The sequence below is a fragment of the Eretmochelys imbricata genome, chromosome 1 (assembly GCF_965152235.1).
Source record: "Eretmochelys imbricata isolate rEreImb1 chromosome 1, rEreImb1.hap1, whole genome shotgun sequence".
NCBI lineage: Eukaryota > Metazoa > Chordata > Testudines > Cheloniidae > Eretmochelys > Eretmochelys imbricata.
Window position 1 is genome coordinate 353,279,928 of NC_135572.1, and position 19,174 is coordinate 353,299,101.

Below are 19,174 nucleotides of genomic sequence, written 5' to 3' on the forward strand. Positions count from 1 at the left end.
AACCAAGGGGGAAAATTGTTTCAGGTCAACCTGAAATGAAAAGTTCTGGCAAAATGGAGAAGTAGGAAACCAATTGTTTTGAGTAAAATAAAACGTTTTGTTGGAACTGAAATGACGTGTTTCATTTGGCTTTTAACTTTTTTTACCCTTTAAAAGAAAATTCTAATGAAATTGACGTTTCAAATTGAAAAATTTTTGAAGTGTTTCATTTAGAAGATGTCAAAACAAAACGCTTTGATTTTTTTCAGACTTTTTTGGAGTTTTTTAATTTGAAAAAATGCAACAGGAATTTGTTAAATAGTTCAGTTGACATAAATCTGCATTTTTTTTGGTGAAAAAAAGTTTTATCGAAAAAAATTCATCTAGCTCTAATCAATATCCAAATATCTCCTCGGCATTGGGAGAGTCAAAATATTTTATTTAGAGATGTAGCCCTAAGATGCCAAACAGGACAATTTAGATTGAGACCATGAGTGATCTACACCTTAGAGCCTCAAATAATTGTGCTGCAGCAGAAAGCAGTCCAAGCGATTATTTTTTAAAAGTCAGGGAAGACAGGAGAGATTCCAGAAGCTTGGAAAAGGGCAAATATAGTGCCAATCTATAAAAAGGGAAATAAGGACAACCCAGAGAATTACAGACCAGTCATCTCAACTTCTGTACCTGGAAAGATAATGGATCAAATAATTAAGCAATTAATTTGCAAACATCTAGAAGATAATAAGGTGATAAGTAACTGTCAGCATGAATTTGTCAAAAACAAATTGTGTCAAACCAACCTGATAGCTTTCTTTGACAGGGCAACAAGCCTTGTGGATAGGGGGGAAGTGGTAGATGTGATATATCTTGACTTTAGTAAAGCTTTTGATACTGTCTCTTATGACCTTCTCCTAAACAAACTAGGGAAATGCAACCTAGATTGAGCTACTATAAGGTGGGTGCAAAACTGGTTGGAAAACTGTTCCCAGAGAGTAATCGTCAGTGGATCACATACAAAATTGGAAATGACTGTCTAGGAAGGAGTACTGCGGAAATGGATCTAAGGGTCACAGTGGACCACAAGCTACATATGAGTCAACAGTGTAACACTGTTGCAAAAAAAGCAGACATCATTCTGGGATGCAGGAGTGTTGTAAGCAAGACACGAGAAGTAATTCTTCCGCTCTACTCCGCACTGATTAGGCCTTAACTGGAGTATTGCGTCCAGTTCTAGGCGCCACATTTCAGGAAGGATGTGGACAAATTGGAGAGAGTCCAGAGAAGAGCACAAAAATGATTAAAGGTCTAGAAAACATGATGTATGAGGGAAGATTGAAACAATTGGGTTTGTTTAGTCTGGAGAAGAGAAGACTGAGAGGGGACATGATAATAGTTTTCAAGCACATAAGAGGTTGTTACAAGGAGGAGGGAGAAGAATTGTTCTTCTTAACCTCTGAGGATAGGACAAGAAGCAATGGGCTTAAATTGCAACAAGGGAGGTTTAGGTTGGATGTTAGGAAAAACTTCCTAACTGTCAGGCTGGTTAAGCACTGGAATAAATTGCCCAGGGAGGTTGTGGAGTCTCCATCATTGGAGATTTTTAAGAGCAGGTTAGACAAACACCTGTCAGGAATGGTCAAGATAATACTTAGTCCTGCCAGGAGTGCAGGGGACTGGACTAGATGACCTCTCGAGGACATATGTCTAAGTGGACATATGGCTTGCATACAGTTGTTGTTTATTATTTCTTTAGTGCCACAAAAGAAAAGGAGTACTTGTGGCACCTTAGAGACTAACCAATTTATTTGAGCATAAGCTTATTTATTTGTTTATTTATTTGAGCATAAGCATAAGTGCCACAAGTGTACATAGCCCTCTGCAAGAAGATAAAAAGACAAAGTCCCTGCTTCTTGGAGTTTACACTCTAAATTAGATCCAGACTGCATTGCAACAACTGCAAGAGAGCAAAGTGGAAGGAAAAATGCGTAAGCACAAGAAGAAAAGAATTGTTTGAGAGCAGTGTCCCAGCTGTTATTCTCACAGAGAGAAAATCATTTAAGTTGATAAACTTTGCATTTCTTATTGGTTATGTAGGCTTTTTAATTTTGTATGTTTGGGGTTGATTCCTGACTTGTTCGGGTGAGATAGAGAATTAGATCTGAGGAACATCAGCATGCTGAAAACTCCACAGAATGTGCCACTTAATAGTCCCTCCCAAAGGCCCCGTACAGGTTGAATAGAAGGGGAGACAACCTAACTTTGTGGAACTCCATATTACAGCACCTTTGGATGATGAGCTGTTGCCCTACATCCCACTCTAGGAATGCAGCGCAAGGAGAGCATCAGCATGGATGCCTGTTCTTCATCCATCCCCAGGAAGCAATCATGTACCAACATCACCCAGGGCCGTTTCTTTCCTGTACCCAAGTCTGTACCCAGACTGACAAAGGGCTTGAAGATCTGAGGCTTAATTGAAAGAAGGATGGCGTTGTTAATTGTGATATTGTAAAAAGACCTCTCTTGACTGTACTGTCACTGGCTTCAAAACATAGAGGTCTCCTGATGTTTGCCTCCCCCTAAGAAATCTACTTGAAATAAATCCTTGATGTTGGATCTGACACATACCCATTGTACATACTTGCGTGTGCTCCACCTGTTTGCTTCGTTAGAAAGCAAACATTTGCTAGTCTGTCTGATTTCTTCCCACTCCTTACAAGGCATTTTCTGTCAAATACCGTTTATTCTTATTTATTTTTATTACACGAGTGCCCAGAGGCCCCAAGTGAGATCAACACCAGTCCCACTGTGCTAGAAGCTACAAACACAGTGAGAGACATTCCTTGACTCAGAAAGCTCACACTCTACATAGCCATGGCATGCAAAGGAAATATTAGCACTTTTTTACAGATGGTGACTTGGAGCACAAAGAGATTCAGTGACTTGCCCAGGGTCACACAGGAAGTCTGTTGCAGAGCCACAAACTGAACCCGGGCCTCCAGAGGTCTAGTCCAAAGCAGTAACCACAAGAGTATCCTTCCTCGTGCGTTTATTTGTAGTTAGCACTTCGTAGTGATTTGTTGTTTTCATCTGACAATGAGTAAGTCTTGCTGGCCCCAGGATTGTGGAGTGAACTCCCGTAGCAGCTAAGGACCATCGTAGACCTCTAAGTGCACATTTTTTGTCCTTGCCTCCTCTAATGTGACATATAAAAAAGCTCCAAACAAAATACTGCACTATATATGCTTCACCCCTGGGGAGAGGGTAAAAGAACAATATGTGACAGATGTTAGTCACGTTGCTCCAGGGCTGGAGTACACCCGGGGAAAAATTAGTGGGTGCTCTGTACCCACTGGCAGCCAAGCTCCCCTTTGAAATGCAAACAGAAGCCATTTATTTATATAAATACATTTTATCTAATAGATGAAAACACGCATGCATGCACCCGCCAGATTTACTTCACAGGGTTAGATTGTGCAGCAGCTAAATCAGAACCTATAATCCCAAACTGATTTGCTCCCCAATGCTGTTAAATCATTCAAATCCGCTAGTAGTCATTCTGATCAAGCAGGAAGCGGGCAGAGCGCTTGCAATGTAGGTGTTGATTGGTTACATAGGTTTGTATATGAGGAACATTGCAGGTTATATTTAATGTTCCCGAGGACTTGTAATTTACATCCATCGATTTACAAGGCACAGTGTTTCAAGAGGCACCAGCATCGCTTTGAATTACAAAATGATTGAAATCATTGGTGACAACCAGCATACTGGATTTATTTTTCTTAAGTTTGGTGTAATGAAACATTTCTTCTCTTTGTTTTTCTCTCTGTTTTGGCAGCACCCGAAGCAGGCTAGGGAAAATCCTCTTGGCCAGCAAGACAACCCAACCCAGTTCAGACAAATGAAATTTGGTTACTTACTGCTTAGCAGTCACATTGCTGGACAGTATTTAAAAATCCTGGGTGATTTAGTTGAGCAGCAGGTCTGACTTTTGGCTGAATGAGAAAACTAACCATCTGGCCAAGATTCCTTGTAGGTGCCACCAAGTAGCAGAAGAAATGGATGCCTGCCCAGCCTGCTAATGCATCTCCTATTGCATTTCTGGAAGAGCACTCCTATGCACTGTCCCCAAAAGGCAGCGTGGGGTTCACCTGCCATTGGGTGACATTTACCACAGGCCCACAAGCTCATCAGCCTGTGCTCTGTAAGCTGCACTGGTTCCTTCTCCTATACCAGATCCTATTTAAAGACTCTGATCAGGACCTTTAAGGCCCTCAGTGCCCTGGGTATCTCTTACCCCACCCGCTTTCCATGAACACATTTGCTGAGGATGTACGGGATGATGGAGTTACTGGTACCTAGAGCAAGACCTGAGGGAGCAGGGGATCTGCTCAGTGGCTGGCTCTCAGCTGCTGAACTAACTATTCCACCAGTCACAAGACGAGGAAGAGGAAGGAAGGTACTTGCATTGACAAGTTGTTTGCACACCGTGCTGGAGAAAATGCAAAACAGTATATCTTAAGACCCTGTTGTAATGGAAGGAGGCCAAGCTGGAATAGATTCTGCTATAGAGACCTGGATTCTGGAAGGAAGGGGATGTTCTTGTGGTTAAGGCACTAGGCTGGGGCTTAAGAAATCTTCATTCTGTGTCTTGCTCTATCATAAGCTTATTGTGCAACCTTGGGCATGTCACTTAATCTCTTTGTGGTCCAGGGTCTGGATCATTTTTGTGATAAAAATCTCATAATTTTACATAGCTTTTTTGCAGATTTAATCTAATTTGATTGTTCGTCTTGTATTAATGTCTTCCTCCCCTTGTGGCAAGGAAAAAAGAGACGTCTTCAGGAAGGACTGTCCAGCTGTAGAAATCCAAACCCGCCTCTCACTGCAGTGCAGTACTTGACTTAAAATGGGAGGAATCGATCTACAGCCTCTGAGAGCAGCAACTACCATTTTGGGTGTCGGTCCCCCTCCCCCCCCGGCCTTCCAACCCACCGCCCCCCCGGCCTGGTGTAATGAGCCGCCCAAATTGACTTTTCCACATTTGATTTAAATAAAGAGCAGATTGTCCCATTCCCATCTCCCCACCAGCACCAAATGTAATTCTGTCTTTACTTAAACTGCTGCAAATTAATTGAAGAGCTGTGCACACAAAAAAAACCACTGCAAGGGAAATTAGCTGAGTCTTGTATTTCAGATGACACGGCCATCCATCTCCCTGCCCTCTAACAAGGCACTAGCAGAGCGAGCTGCAACAGGCCATTCTGGTTTCTTAGGTAGCTTGCTGCCCCACCATCACCTTCAGCTGATTAAAGGAAAATGATTCTTCCACTTATAATACCCCGGGCGCAGCTCCGTGACTCAGGGAGCAGCTGAATCCAAGAGCTTTTCCCATGGGATTTAAGGAATATTTTATTCTAAATTGAATGGAAAATTGTGGGTTTTTTACCCCTTTGAAGAGAGTTGTGCATGGTCACAGGAGGGAGGGAGAGAGACTTTCTGACTAAAACTGTGATGAAATAAATAACCTCAGACCTGATCCTGCAAGATCCAGGGAGCACCCCTCCCCCATTGAAATGAATGACAATTGAGAGTACTCAGCAGGTTACTGGGTTGGGTCCTAAATGGAAAAGCATTAACTTGTCTTTCCAAACCCTTCCTGGAATCACCTATTAACGTGCTTATACTGAGATAGGGACTTAGCAGGCCAGCTGATTAAAACTTCAAAGAGTATATTGAGCTGCATATATAAATATGCTATATTTTGCTTGTAAAGATTAGTGGGTGGGTGTGTTATGTGCACACTTTCCAGCCTTGTCTGCATCACCGTGAGCAGATGCCATCAGGGTTACTTCCTTGTGTTTTTCCCTTTGACATTTAGGAGCTAGTTAATTACTGTCACTTGTCTTTGCTTCCTGGGCTCTGACTTTCTTTACTCACGACTGTCTCCTCGGTAAAAAGACTTCATAAATTTCATTGAGCTGAGAGGAGAGTTCATAAAGCAATCTTCCCAGAGACACCCCATTTTGATGCTGTTTCACTATGTGCACATTTTTCTTTTGCTGTCGCTTACACTAAAAGTAGATGGTTGCGTGCTTTGTGCAGTCCTTTTCGTTATGCTGTTGCTAATTTCTTTTTAATTTTGCTGCTGTCTTCTGTGTTTATCTTGATCTCTTTTACTTGCAAATGATCATTTGACGTTTTTAGCGATTTTTCATGTACTTGCTTTCTTTACAGAATACATTTTCAGGGGCTCTTTTAATTTTATGAAGAAGCTTAAGAACTAGAGTAGATTCATTTTGTGAAGGTTTTTTTTTTTTTTTTTTTGTTACATGGCAATAGAAGACTTTAAATGAATCAGTCCCCCCCGTCTTTTCACTAAGCCCTTGGTGACTCTAGCACTCATGCCTTCTTTCCCAAGCAGTGTGTCTGTGTGATTTCTTTCACTAGTGGTTGGTCTACTGAAGGACAAAGAAGAGCCTTTTATTGCTGCTGCCTAGGGGTGTGATTTCCCTGCTCGTGGGCGTATACTCATGGTAGCCCAATGAGAGCTAGCAGGGGTATAAATAATACTGTAGCCAAGGTAGCGTGGGCCAGGCAGCTGAGCCATGCCAAGTATATACCCACTGTGTTCAGGCGGGTTTGTACTCGCTGCCACTGCCCGCGTTACTGTGGCTACACTGCTATTTATATTCACATCGAGCTACCATGAGTATATGTATCCGAGCAGGGGAATTGCACCCCTAGGTCTTAGTGCAGACAAAGCCTACGATACTAATTGACACACTCCTCTGAAAGGTAGCATGGTTTAGTGTTCCGGGAACGAGGGGTGTGACAAACAGAAATACTTTAAGACTGTATGCCGGCCTGGCTCTGTCATGGTGGTTTCTATATGAATATCTTTGATTAAGGACTTCCCAATAGGTGGCCATCTGGAATGGGTTAGTCAGGAAAGAGATGGCTCAAGGTGGTCGCTTAATCAGCTTCTGCCTATGAGTGCTTAAGGGACAGTGCCGGCACTCTTGGCTCTGATGACTCTGGCTTGGTCCCCCAGCAGCCTACAGAGTTGGTTTTACCAGGGAGGGGCAAAGCCCACCAACACTTGTAAAAGGGGCTGGGGACAAAGAAGCCTTGCAGGATTTATAAGGACATTCTCGCAGGGATGCTGGAGGGAGCCAGACTGAGAGAAACTCAGACCCAGGAGCCCTGAGGGGTGTCTGGAGAAGCTAGGCCTGGCTGGGTGGCCATTATGGGACAGTAGGTAAGATAAGATATGTGCACAAGTGATTTGTTTTAAAATCCGGTTTTTCTCACTAATGCTTCATTCCTACTATTACCTAAACATACTTTGTTTTAAGAAGGCTGTTGGTCACTATAGACTGGTCACAGGTTCCCAAAGGAAAGCAATGCAGTGCCCGAAACCCAGTCAGACCTGCAGGTGGTAAACAGGGTGACCAGACAGCAAGTGTGCAAAATCGGGACGGGGTGGGGGGTAATAGGAGCCCATATTAAAAAAAAAGCCCCAAATATCGGGACTGTACCTATAAAATCGGGACATCTGGTTACCCTAGTGGTAAATGGTTGGTGTACATGGGATAGTGACCCCAAGTATCAGAGTGGAAGAACTGCAAGATTCCACCCCCAAGACAGGTAAGGACAAAAGGCCCAAAACCTAATGTGGGTGCTCGAGCTAGTGCATTAAATATAGCAGTGTGGCCACAGCGCCACGGGGCAGCTTGGACCAGCACCATGTGCACAATCCCACCTGTCCCCTTAGGTACATCCTTTGGCCTGAGTTACTGCACATGCCTCTGCAGCCACGCTGCTATTTTTAATTGCTAGCTTGGATAAACTTACATGCACTAGCTCAAGCAGAGCTAGTGCATGTATGTCAACCCAAGTTGGGAATCACCCTCCTGGCCGCTGTGTAGATGTACCCTGAGAGATGGACTGGCTGTAAATGTTCCCTTGTCTTCCAGGAGCAGAAACCTCCATTGTGCTGCAATATACTTGCAAGCAAATGATTTTGGTGCTTGATTAAACGCCTCAGCTTTACTTTGGAGTTTAATCAATTGCAGAAACAGTTTGTTGCTTCATATACTCCAGGATCTTAGACATCATTGCTTAGCTAAACCTGTGAGAATGCGTGTGCATACGGTGGAAATAAATGACATGGTTGCTAAAACACAGCTGTTTGATTAAATATATTACCAACTGTTAATACGTAGACACTCTCTCTCTCTCACACACATCTATATCAGCGCCATCATCTGGTCAGGACAGCCATGCAAATATGGACCTCCCACCGGTGTCAGAACAGATCATGCAAACGCTGAGCGAATTGGCCAAGTCCTTCCAAGAGATGGCTGACCGCTGCTTGCTGGTTCTGCATTTGGAAGTCAGGTATGGCATAGAACCTCTGAATCTAGAATGTAAACTTTTTGAGGTTAAGGCTACTATTAAAACTTTAGTAATTAGCTTAGCTTCTTCTTCTAGTAGGTGCCCTACTCTCAATGAGAGAGATGTGATCATAGATCATAAAACCTGAAGGGACCATTGTAATCATCTAGTCTGATTTCCCAAGCCATAGAACTTCTCTGAATTAATTCCTGTTTCAACTACAGTATATATTTTAGAAACCCATCTGATCTTGATTTTAAAATTGTAGTGATAGAAAATCTACCACAACCTTTGGGAATTTTTTTTCAATGGTTAATAACCCTCAGTATTGAAAATATGTGCCTTATTTCCAGTCTGAATTTGTCTAGCTTCAACTTCCAGCCACTGGATCTTGTTATACCTTTGTCTGCCAGACTGAAGAGCCAATTATCAAATATTTGTTCCCCGTGTAGGTATTTATAGACTGTGATCAAATCACCCGTTAACCTTCTCATTGTTAAACTACGTAGATTGAGCTCCTTGAGTCTATCACTATAAGGCATTTTTTCCAATCCTTTAATCGTTCTCATGGCTCTTCTCTGAAGTTGAACCCTCTCTAATTTGTCAACATCCTTCCTGAATTGTGAAACCAGAACTGGACATAGTATTCCAGTAGTGAAGACACCAGTGCTAAGTAGAGAGATAATGTAATCTCCTATTCAATATTCTGCTGGTTATATATTCAAAGATCACATTTGCCCATTTGACCACAGTGTCGTAGTGGGATCTCAAGTTTAGTTGATTATGTACCATGACCTGAAAGTCCTTCTCAGAGTCACTCCTTTGCAGGATAGGGTCCCCCATCCTATAAGTGAACCTGACAGTGTTTAGTGAATCCTCTCAAATTTCACAAGCTTAAATCTCCTGATTTCAATGGGGTTCTAGAAGAGAAATGGAAAAATTAGGGAAGAATTTTTTGTTTAAACAGAAAAAAATTATTTTCCAGTGTCTCCTTGTGTGTTAGAAACATCACCAGGAAGAATTATTTTTCTGGGATCTTTTCCGTATGAACCTCCAAAAGAATGCTCTTTTGCGCTACTTTCTTTGAAGGCTTTTTTATGTTTATCATCTGCTGTGCTCTGGATTCCAAATGGGAAACTATTGTTTCTAACTGTTGAAAGGATAATACAATTGGAGAAGGATGAGGGCACTGCCTTGATTTTTTTTAAAGGGCTGGATAATTTTATGACATGTGGTTACAAATGCAAAGATCAAGATAATCAAATCTATGGCTTCAGGCCATCAGCTGATTGGTATGGGGGTTGGGAAGGAATTGTTCCCTTACGCACAATATGAGCCAGGTGTACTATAGCTGGTATTTGCCTTTCTCTAAGGCATCAGGTTTAAGCTCATGCCAGTGGCAGGGTATGAGATTTGATGGACCAGCAGTTTGTTCTGTTGTGACAGATTCTGGGCTATATCCTGTACCAGTGTAAACTGGTGTAACTCCATTTAAGCTATGCCAATTTATACCAGCGAAGGATCTGTCCCAGTATTTATATTTACATTACATAGTTTTTAAAAATAAATAAATTCACATCATGTACTGTCAGTAGCCTCTCAACCTACTCTCCATTCTCAGTTGGACACTGTATTGTAGGCATCTCAGAAGAACTGGGACTTGAAGGATTTTAAGGTACAGATAGTTAAGTTATTGAAATAGAACATTTTTCCAGTTTAGGTATAGTACTGGGTGACACCAAAATTAACTCTACAACTGCTGTTGTAAATGGACCAGAGCGAATGGGCTTCTCTACAAAAACCCTCTGTAGTTTTCTGTTGCACCAGGCAGCTGAGTTTTGAGTAGTGGCAAGTGTGACATGCAATTCAGGAGTTCAGGGTTTGTCTTAATAGGCGCCAGGTTTAAAACAAACAAAAGGAAGTATTTCTTCACACAACTCACAACTTGTGGAACTCTTTGCCAAGCCTATAACGGGGTTCAAAAAAGAACTAGATAAGTTCATGGAGGATAGGTCCATCAATGACTATTAGCCAGGATGGGCTGGGATGGTGTCCCTAGCCTCTGTTTGCCAGAAGCTGGGAATGGGCGACAGGGATAGATCACTTGATGATTACCTGTTTTGTTCATTCCCTCTGGGGCACCTGGCATTGGGCACTGTCAGAAGACAGGATACTGGGCTAGATGGACCTTTGGTCTGACCCAGTGTGGCCGTTCTTATGTTCGTATGTCTGAAGCAGACCATTCCCCATCTAGTCTGGCATCCTGCCTCTACTGATGGCCGCAATCTGATGCTGCAGATACACCAAGCCAGTTGTGTAATGCTCTGCATCATAGGCATGGGAAGTAGTGGTGCGGGGTGCTGCAGCACCCCTAGGTTTTGTGCCCAGCCCTGTGCCCCTGCTGCCCAGGGTCCTGGCCACCAGGCCCGCTGCTTCCTGGGTCCCGCTTGACCACCAGTCCCAGGTCCCGCTCAGCCGTGGGTCCCACTCAGGGTCCCGGCTGCCAACCCCAGCTCCAAAGGGCATGGACAGGGGTAAGGAGGGTGGGGGGAGTGCAGCTCAGCACCCCCACTTCAGAAACTCTTTCAGCGCCACACCTCTGCATGGATGAGTGGAAGGGAGAGAAGGGAAGGTGTGCTAATGACCAGTAAACACCCAGTCTCTGTGAGAGTTCCCCCCTATTAATCACACTCTGTTATGCAACCACCTGCAGTAACACCAGAAAAAATAGCCATCACTTTGGTGGCTGTGAATAGCGGGATTCTCTGAAATTACTATGTGAGCTCCCAGAATTCATGTAATTGTCCAGCTGTATAATGCAGTGTGTTTTCATTCACAAAAGTCTGTTCTTTAAACGAGCCTTCATGGCACATCTTCATGGAGGTGCATTGGAATTTATCAGCACCGGCTCCGTTTCAAGGAGGGTGCAAGCGAACAACCAGGCAGGGTTTTATGCCAAAGCATCAGTTCCTCTCTGCTTTCTCCCCTCCTCAGGTTCTCTGTTCGCTTCCAGATTTTGCCAGATGCAGTCACACTACGGAGTTTGACTAGTTGGGCCTCACAGCTCTCTGGAACCATGTGGGAAAATGATCCAGGGACCACTGTAAAGCCAATGTAACTCTACTTAAGTCAGTGAATTTACTCTGGGTTTACAGCAGCATAGGTAGGATCAGAATTTGGCCCTCAAATTTGTAGCTGCTTATCTAAACCAAACCCGTTGAGATTCACAGGTCATTAACCGTTATCCCATTTAAAAATAATAATGGTGCTTTGCACTTCTTTGGTTCTGCTTGAGGATCATAAAGTGCTTTTAAAACATTTATTTAGCCTCATACCAGTTCTCAGAGGCCAGGAAATATTATTAACCCAGTTTTACAGAGGAGGCCATGGAGGCACAGAGAGACCGTATGACTTGCCCTCCTTCACCCTCAAAGTCTGGGGCAGAGCTGGGACTAAAATCCAAGTCATCTGACTCCCTGTCTTCTGCCTTAACTACAGCTCCATCCTTCCTGTTCAGGACAGAATGTAACAGAAAATATATTTTTTTTTCTGTAGGTTATTTGTACCCTCCTATAGAAAGTAACAGAAGATTATTGGCTGAATGCTCAGGAGCAGTGCTTGGTGTATAGAGGTGGGCACAAGGAAGGCTTAGCCACAAGCTTTCTGCCCCACCCCACCTATGGGCAACTGGAACCCTGTGCAAGTTAGAGACACCTCAGGGCTGGTCTGAATTGTACTAGTTTGTAAGGGCCCCTTTGGGGATGTTTTGGTAGTGGGGATCACCAGAGGACAGGGCACTTCAGTCACATTCCCTCCCATCCCCACACAACACAACCCTTTCACTGGTTGGGCCAGGGAGTGATAGAATGGAGTCAGCTGGGCCAGCTCTGTGCTAGGGATTCTTCTGTGCTTGACTACCTTTGTGCTTGTCTGTGAATGCAGCAAAATGACATGCTGAGCGGTAGATATATTGGGAAGTAAAAGTCACCAGCCCAGGTTTTATGATTATTATTATTATTCACCTATTTGAACTTTAAAAGGAAAATATTCAACTGTCACTTTATACAGGGCACGCTCATAATGTCACCTCTATCAGGCAGTTTCCTTAAATAAAAGATCTACCTTCAGGAGGCCTTCCAGTGTGTTCAGCAGCGATCTCCTACCACTGCAACCTCCTAAATATGCACTTTATAAAAATCAACCTTCCTGCTGTGCAATCAGCAATGTTTTCAGAAAACCTTAATGCCAAAGTCATACTGAGGTCAGAACAAACATGTCAGTGCTCTGAAGGGGGAAAAAAGCCTGTTTTTCTATTTCACTTTTGTAGCAGTCTCAGTCCCTTTTCACATTGTTAACAAAATATTGCCAATCAGTTCTATTTGGGATCAGCCAGTACACTTAAATTACTGAAGAACTGGGGACCTTGGACAGTTTCAGGGAAGCAGTAATGAAATAAAGAGCCTTTCTCTGCTAGGCCACTGGTTCAAAGCCAGCTTAGGTCAGTAAGGGTCAAAAGTGACGGCTATCTGGGGATTACTCAGTGATTTACATGGAATGAACTTTTGGGTCGCAGTCTAGCTCCAGAGAAGAGTTTTTACCACAGAGAAATGCCACCGGAATTGTCACCCTTGTTAGCAGTTTCAGCTGAAAGGCCGTGGCGGCTTAATGTAGCCCCTCCGAATCATGGTGGTGGTTCTGCTGCCTGTTGCTGCGTCTGCTGTGTGCGTCACAGAGGACTTGATGCAGCTCCCGTTAAAGGGGAGAGTCTCCCATTGGCCTCAGTGGCAACTGGACCACCCTGAGAGGACTTCAGGATATGCAGCTGTCCATCCATCCAGGTAAATTCATCCTGAGCACATTTTTTAAAGGAGGGAAAACTTATTTTTCTTCTCACTGGGTCTGGGTACATGAGAAAATAAAACCCGTTGTCGTTATTTTTCCCAGCCAAAGCCATGTTCAGTAAGGTCAGTATCTCATTGGGGCAAACGTTAACGTCTTACTGTGTTTCTCTCTGTAGTGACTCTCTGCCTTCTGTCTTCTAGAGTTCATTGCTTCCATTATCTGATCCCACTGGCTAAACAAGGGAATTATGCCATAGTGGCCAACGTGGAAAGTATGGATTATGACCCCCTTGTGGTGCGGCTAAATAAAGACATCAGTGCCGTTGAGGAAGCTATGAGTGCCAGCCTCCAGCAGCACAAGTTCCAGTATATCTTTGAAGGTCAGGCATTTGCCAGTGTGCTCAGTTGATGTGCTGGGAGGAAGGTGGGGGCTGGGGATATGCTCATCAGCGTTAAAACTATCTGCGGTATGGATCAGCCTGGCAATCATTGGTCTTTCTCAGCCTGAAGATGAAAACCTTCTTGTTTGGTTAAGACTGACTGCAGAATGGTTGCCATCTGCTCCGGATTGATGAGGAGACCTGTGCAGGCAGATGGCAGCCCTGCTGCCTCCATGCCACTCCTTCGTGTATATCCATAAACTGTGAGGAATGGGCTCAGACTGAATGGGGGAAATATAAAATTAAGTACATGCAGCAAGGATCTTCATCAGGAAAGCCATGTAGGAGTGTTTATATATTACAAACATAGCTACTGTGGCCCGCACACCTCCTGGATGTGGTGTTCTGTCCCCTCTAGTAGCACCAAGACCACTGAGAGATTAATCGGTCTGCTCTGCATCATTAGCTAAGGGCCATGTGGCTTTTAGCTCATGCAGTAGAGGCTCATGCATTTAGCTCCAGAGGTCCCAGGTTTGATCCTGCTTGCTGACAGCCGCTGTCTGTTGGTGTTACAATATGTTATGGAGTGGTCCCTGTTAGGACCTAATACTGTTCTGTTTCTAACATTAAATTGGGAGAATTTCAGCTGCTCTAATTATTTAAACATCTTTAAGAATCTAAATCATGTTTCAGTTAATCTCATCTATATTCTGTGGCTTTAACACACCATTCTAAAGGCCTGGGTAGCCATAAGGTGCATCGTTTTATTCAACAGATTGTACAAGGTCAGGAAAAGTACTGTGAATCACATCAAGTGTCTGATGTGATGTGCTGGACAGAAAAAGGGGGCGCAAAAACAGGGTTTTACAGTGCTGGTTCTCCCTAGATTCCATGCCATTTGAATCCCCTAGTAGAAGTTTTGAAGATCCGTAAAGTTCCCCAACCCCCATTTCTTCCCACCATTAATAGCTATTTGCTTAGTACACAAATCCCCTGGGCTGGACAGAGATGTTTGAAACCACACCAGTCAAAGCACTAGACTATCAAATACATATATAATGAAGGACTCTGCCAGGCACAGACCTTCACTGGCAGAAGGATGGACTACAGACTGGAACAGGTCTTTGGTATCTCTAACCTTTCTGATATTGTGGCAGGCTGTGATAACACCATCCCATGGAAAAGAGCTGTCTCGCTGTGTAAGTCCGACCATTTGTGTTCAAAAAGAGGGAAATTCACCTCATAGCAATGGACCCTACACAAAGCCTGGTGAACCATTTGTGAGCTACTTTGGCGCATAGGGTGAAATTTCTGTCTCTCCAGAGAGCCAACTCACAGCCCGGTCACTTCTTTATCCATAGTTTGACTATTTACATTGAATGTAAGCAATACATAGGCCTTGCGGTTGCTCTCTCTCAGGTGTGAATTCTCTCAGTTCACGGTTTGTACAAACCTTTTTTGCTGGGGTGAATTTAACCTTAAAGTTGTTTGCCATGAGACTGTTCTGGTGTTAGAATGACTCTGGCAGCCTGCTTAAGGCAAGGAGAGAGATCTCAGTGCAATTATGCTCAGAATATGACTCTGTAAAGATAGCATCTTGTTGTTTCCTGTGCTTAGTCTCTGGAAGTGGCATATATATCCATGTTTACAAGCAAAACCAGATTTGTTTCCTAGCCACCTGCCTTGGAGGATCTCTATCTGGAGATCCCAGCGTGCTTTTTCTACTCCATGCATCCTGACCCACCGTGATGATTCTGCAATTAGACCTGACCTGAGGCTGATGGCGCATGAGGCAGAATTCAGGGCAGGGCAGCTCACTCTTCTCCAGCGAAATTTGCTTTGCTGGGCTGACAGCGCATTAAAAAAAAAACCAACTTGATTTTATTAGTAGATTAAGCTGATTAGTAGATATGTGGAGTAGTAGAAATGGTCAGTGACAAGATGCCATAAACACTTCTGATGTTCTATTCGAGAGGAGCTGAACAGAAATTAGCCTAGGTCTGTTTATAATCCACCAGTGCCCATTTGAAGGTCCTGAAATATCCTTGGCTATGAAAATTTCACAGATAGTGGATACTTCTGCTCCTCATGCCATTTTTTTTGGTGTGTCCAATTTTTTTATGAATCAAGAACCTTTGGCGGGAAGTCACCTCAAAACACACTGAGGGTGGTGGTAAAGGCCAACTTCAGAAACACCTTAGGAACGTGAACAGCAGTATCTATTACAGATATGTTTTAAGAGTAGGCACCTGTTTAAATGGTTTGTGTGGCTGGTGACTAGAAAGCAATCTCTTGCTAAACATTTTCTTCCTCTTTGCAATTCTTTGGCTTATCTCCCCTCCCAGGCTTGGGCCACCTGATTTCCTGTATTCTCATCAATGGCGCCCAGTACTTCAAGCGCATCAGCGAATCTGGTATCAAGAAAATGTGTAGAAACATCTTCATCCTCCAGCAGAACCTGACCAACATCACCATGTCACGCGAGGCCGACCTGGACTTTGCAAGGTGTGTTGGAAACCATGCCCCTTGTTTGTTAATGCTGTGACAACAGAAGTAGCCTTAAAAGGTTAAACCATCAATTGTGTAGGTGACTGAATAAGCTGATCAATGGAGTAAAACCCTAGAACTGTTTGAAATGCCATCCACTTCTCCCTCCCACTATTCAGCAGACTCAGCAGAGAATCGTTCAATGGAATGAAAGTCCCTTTGAGCTTATCTTCCACCAAATTAGTTATATTACAGTTGCTACATGCTATGAGTTTGCTGAAGGTTGATACCTGTAGTGCCCCCTTGAAAATGTACGGCTAGGTGGCAAGATCAGAGTCCCAGAATGCTCTCTCCCTTTACAGCTCTTGGTGGGGTGGGGATAGGGGGATGCAGGAGAAAGGCAACATCCACTGTACATGTTGTTTGTCCCTATTTAACTGCTTCACTTATTGTCCTCCATGCTAGTCTCTGTGTTACTGCTCAGAAGACATTCCATTAAAATCAAAAGAACATCACACTGCTGCTAATGCTTCTGGCAGCTCTGCAGGTGCGTTCTGGCAAGCTTGCCATAGCTGCTTGCCATAGCAAGCAGTTGTGAAAGAGACAGCTCATTGTCTTGACAAAAATATTCCCACTCGCCCAGAAAAGGTCACACATTGGGATTTAATGGGACACTTGTCCCTGCGGTGAAGAAGAATCTTGTATTCATTTGAGACCTAAGAGGGAATTTTAGGTAGGCAGACTATAGTTGCCCAAACTGGAATTTGACCATTAAACTGAGGTTAATGCCCTACTCCTGTTCAAATAGCTTGAGCTGTTTAATAACCTAGTGATAAAAATCTGTGTTTAGCATAAAGTAAAAAGTTGACCTCTCCAGAAGTCAAGAGGCAACAGGATTTGACAGGTATTCATTAAAGCTCCATAAGGCATACAAAAGGTACAATAAAGTCATATCCGTATTTTATAGATGTGAAAAGTGAGGCTGAGAGATTAAATGGCTTGCCCAGGGCCACAGAATGGAGATGGTGTCAGAGTTGGAGCTGGATCCTAAGATTTCCTGGCTCTCGGTCCTGTGCTTAGACTTATAGACCATGCCTCTCTAAAGAGAGAAAGTTTGGCTTTTCAGTCCTTTTACAATGTACCTCCAGCTCCCAGGTGCTGAGAATTCAAATAGACATTTCACAAAAAGCAGATGGAGCATGTTAACAAAAGCAAATGTTAAAACGCACACAAAGAAGTGCATTGGCTTTGCAAATGGATATAAGAACAGAACTGGTGTTTCAGATCTGTTGGCTCACCGAGGCTGGTAGTGACCATTTCAATAATAGGCAGCTGAGTACACATGAAATATTCATAAGGAAGAGTTTGGGGGGCTAGAAATCTAAAAGCACGGGTGGGTGCAAGGCAAAAAAAAATTGTCCAAGGCTAGAACAATCCACAAATAATGGCAAGTGGATTTTGTCATGATTTGGCCATCTCTCTCAGAGACTGAATTAGGTTGAAAATCTGACTCACTCAGATTAAGGTATGACTGAGTGCTTCATTTATTTGGGCGCTCATTTAGGGTATGGTGTCATTACTGTATTAGTCTATTCCTAATAACACTGACATGGGGGAGTTCTGAATGCTGAGGCCTGAGGAGGGAGAGAGATCCATCACTAATTCTCTGAGGAATACAATTCCCAAATTCAATCATCCGTTTTAAATTATTTTTTTTAGTTGAAATGTTAAGTAAATTAGTCCAGGTTTTTGGCAGGCAGAGCAAGGCTTGAAGATGTGTTAATGGTAACTGGAATCCAAATAATGAAACGTTGACCAAGCCCCAGTGGAGGTTGGCATCCTTGGGCCATCAGCTGTTTGCAGAGGCATTTGAGGCACTAGTTGAATAGCGATGGAGTTGTGCCTTTCAATGCCACACTGTGTGTCACTTGGGAAGGGCTAGAATCGAAAATGTTAGTTCCTCCCTTAGTACAAGTTCAAGAGCATTTTTGACAGCTCAGATGGCTGTATTCTTTCTTTCTTTCTTTTGGAGCAGATTTCTGTGATATGCTACATCCCTTTGAGTTTCAAATTACTATGGAATCCAGGTACCTGGATCTCCATTATTTGAACCTCCCTTGCTAATGACATCCCTGTTCCATTGACACCTGCTGATCTGAATTTGCAATTATCCAGACACATTTAGTGTTGGCCCAATTAGTGGTCCAGCAATCAAATCCTCCTGTAAATATAAAATATGCATAACAATACCAAAAAAGCAAATAGTAACACTGACAGTGATCCTATAGCACCTCTCATACTAGGATTTCAAAGCACTCTGCAAAGGTAGGCAAATATCATTTCCTCCATTTTATAAATGGGGAAACTGAGTCACTGAGAGGTTTTTGTCACCCACCTTGTCAGTATTAGAGCCACCCCAGAAGTCCCTGATTCTCAGTCCCATCTGCTAACTAGTAACGCTGCTGTTGGGGAAAATGATCTGTGACTGTAGGATGTGACTGAATATTCCTAACCACATTTAATCCAGTTTGTGAAACATTGCAACCCCTGTATTTCTGTAGAACCAGCCTTGAAGAAAAATAATCCATAGTTCATTCCTATTAGATGCGGGGGGAGGGGGAATTGTGACTAGTGCATATGTTACATATTTCAAATAGTTCTGTATTTCGTGACTCAATAGAGATGGAGGAAGAGCTGAATTGTTTCCAACAGAAAAAACTCAGGTGTATTCCAGCTTTCATGAGACTATTTATTGTACAAGGTCTTTGTCATTCAAATTCAGATTTGGACGGCTGATGTTTCCCCGGCTAGGTATTCAGTACTGATATTAGCTTCCTCGCTCGCCCTGTCGTTACTTGTCTGCCCATTAGAGCTTGAAGTCTAGAGTTCAATATACAGACAAATACTATTACAAGTTAATATGCAGCTCTCTTCACATTATGTTTTAAATTTGGAACAAGACAGCTGGTTAGGCTGTAAATTTATTCTATAAATTAACACATCCGAGCTCTGGTGTGTTGTGTTTTACAGTGGAGCCTGGTGCGACCTCAGAAAGGGCTGGGGAACCTAGCATATTTGTGTTCTCTGAGT

The 19,174-nt window shown here is 43.2% G+C and overlaps 1 protein-coding gene across 4 annotated transcripts in view; it reads left to right on the forward strand.

The window, feature by feature from the left end:
- The window catches only part of EXOC4 (exocyst complex component 4), a 595,663-nt gene that overhangs the window by 543,897 nt on the left and 32,592 nt on the right, over nucleotides 1-19,174 (forward strand). For all 4 annotated transcript variants that reach the window (XM_077837141.1, XM_077837147.1, XM_077837165.1 and 1 more), the window contains exons 15-17: nucleotides 8,238-8,379; nucleotides 13,419-13,597; nucleotides 15,943-16,102. In XM_077837141.1, coding sequence (XP_077693267.1) covers nucleotides 8,238-8,379; nucleotides 13,419-13,597; nucleotides 15,943-16,102 — 481 coding nt within the window. The remainder of the gene's footprint in view (nucleotides 1-8,237; nucleotides 8,380-13,418; nucleotides 13,598-15,942; nucleotides 16,103-19,174) is intronic.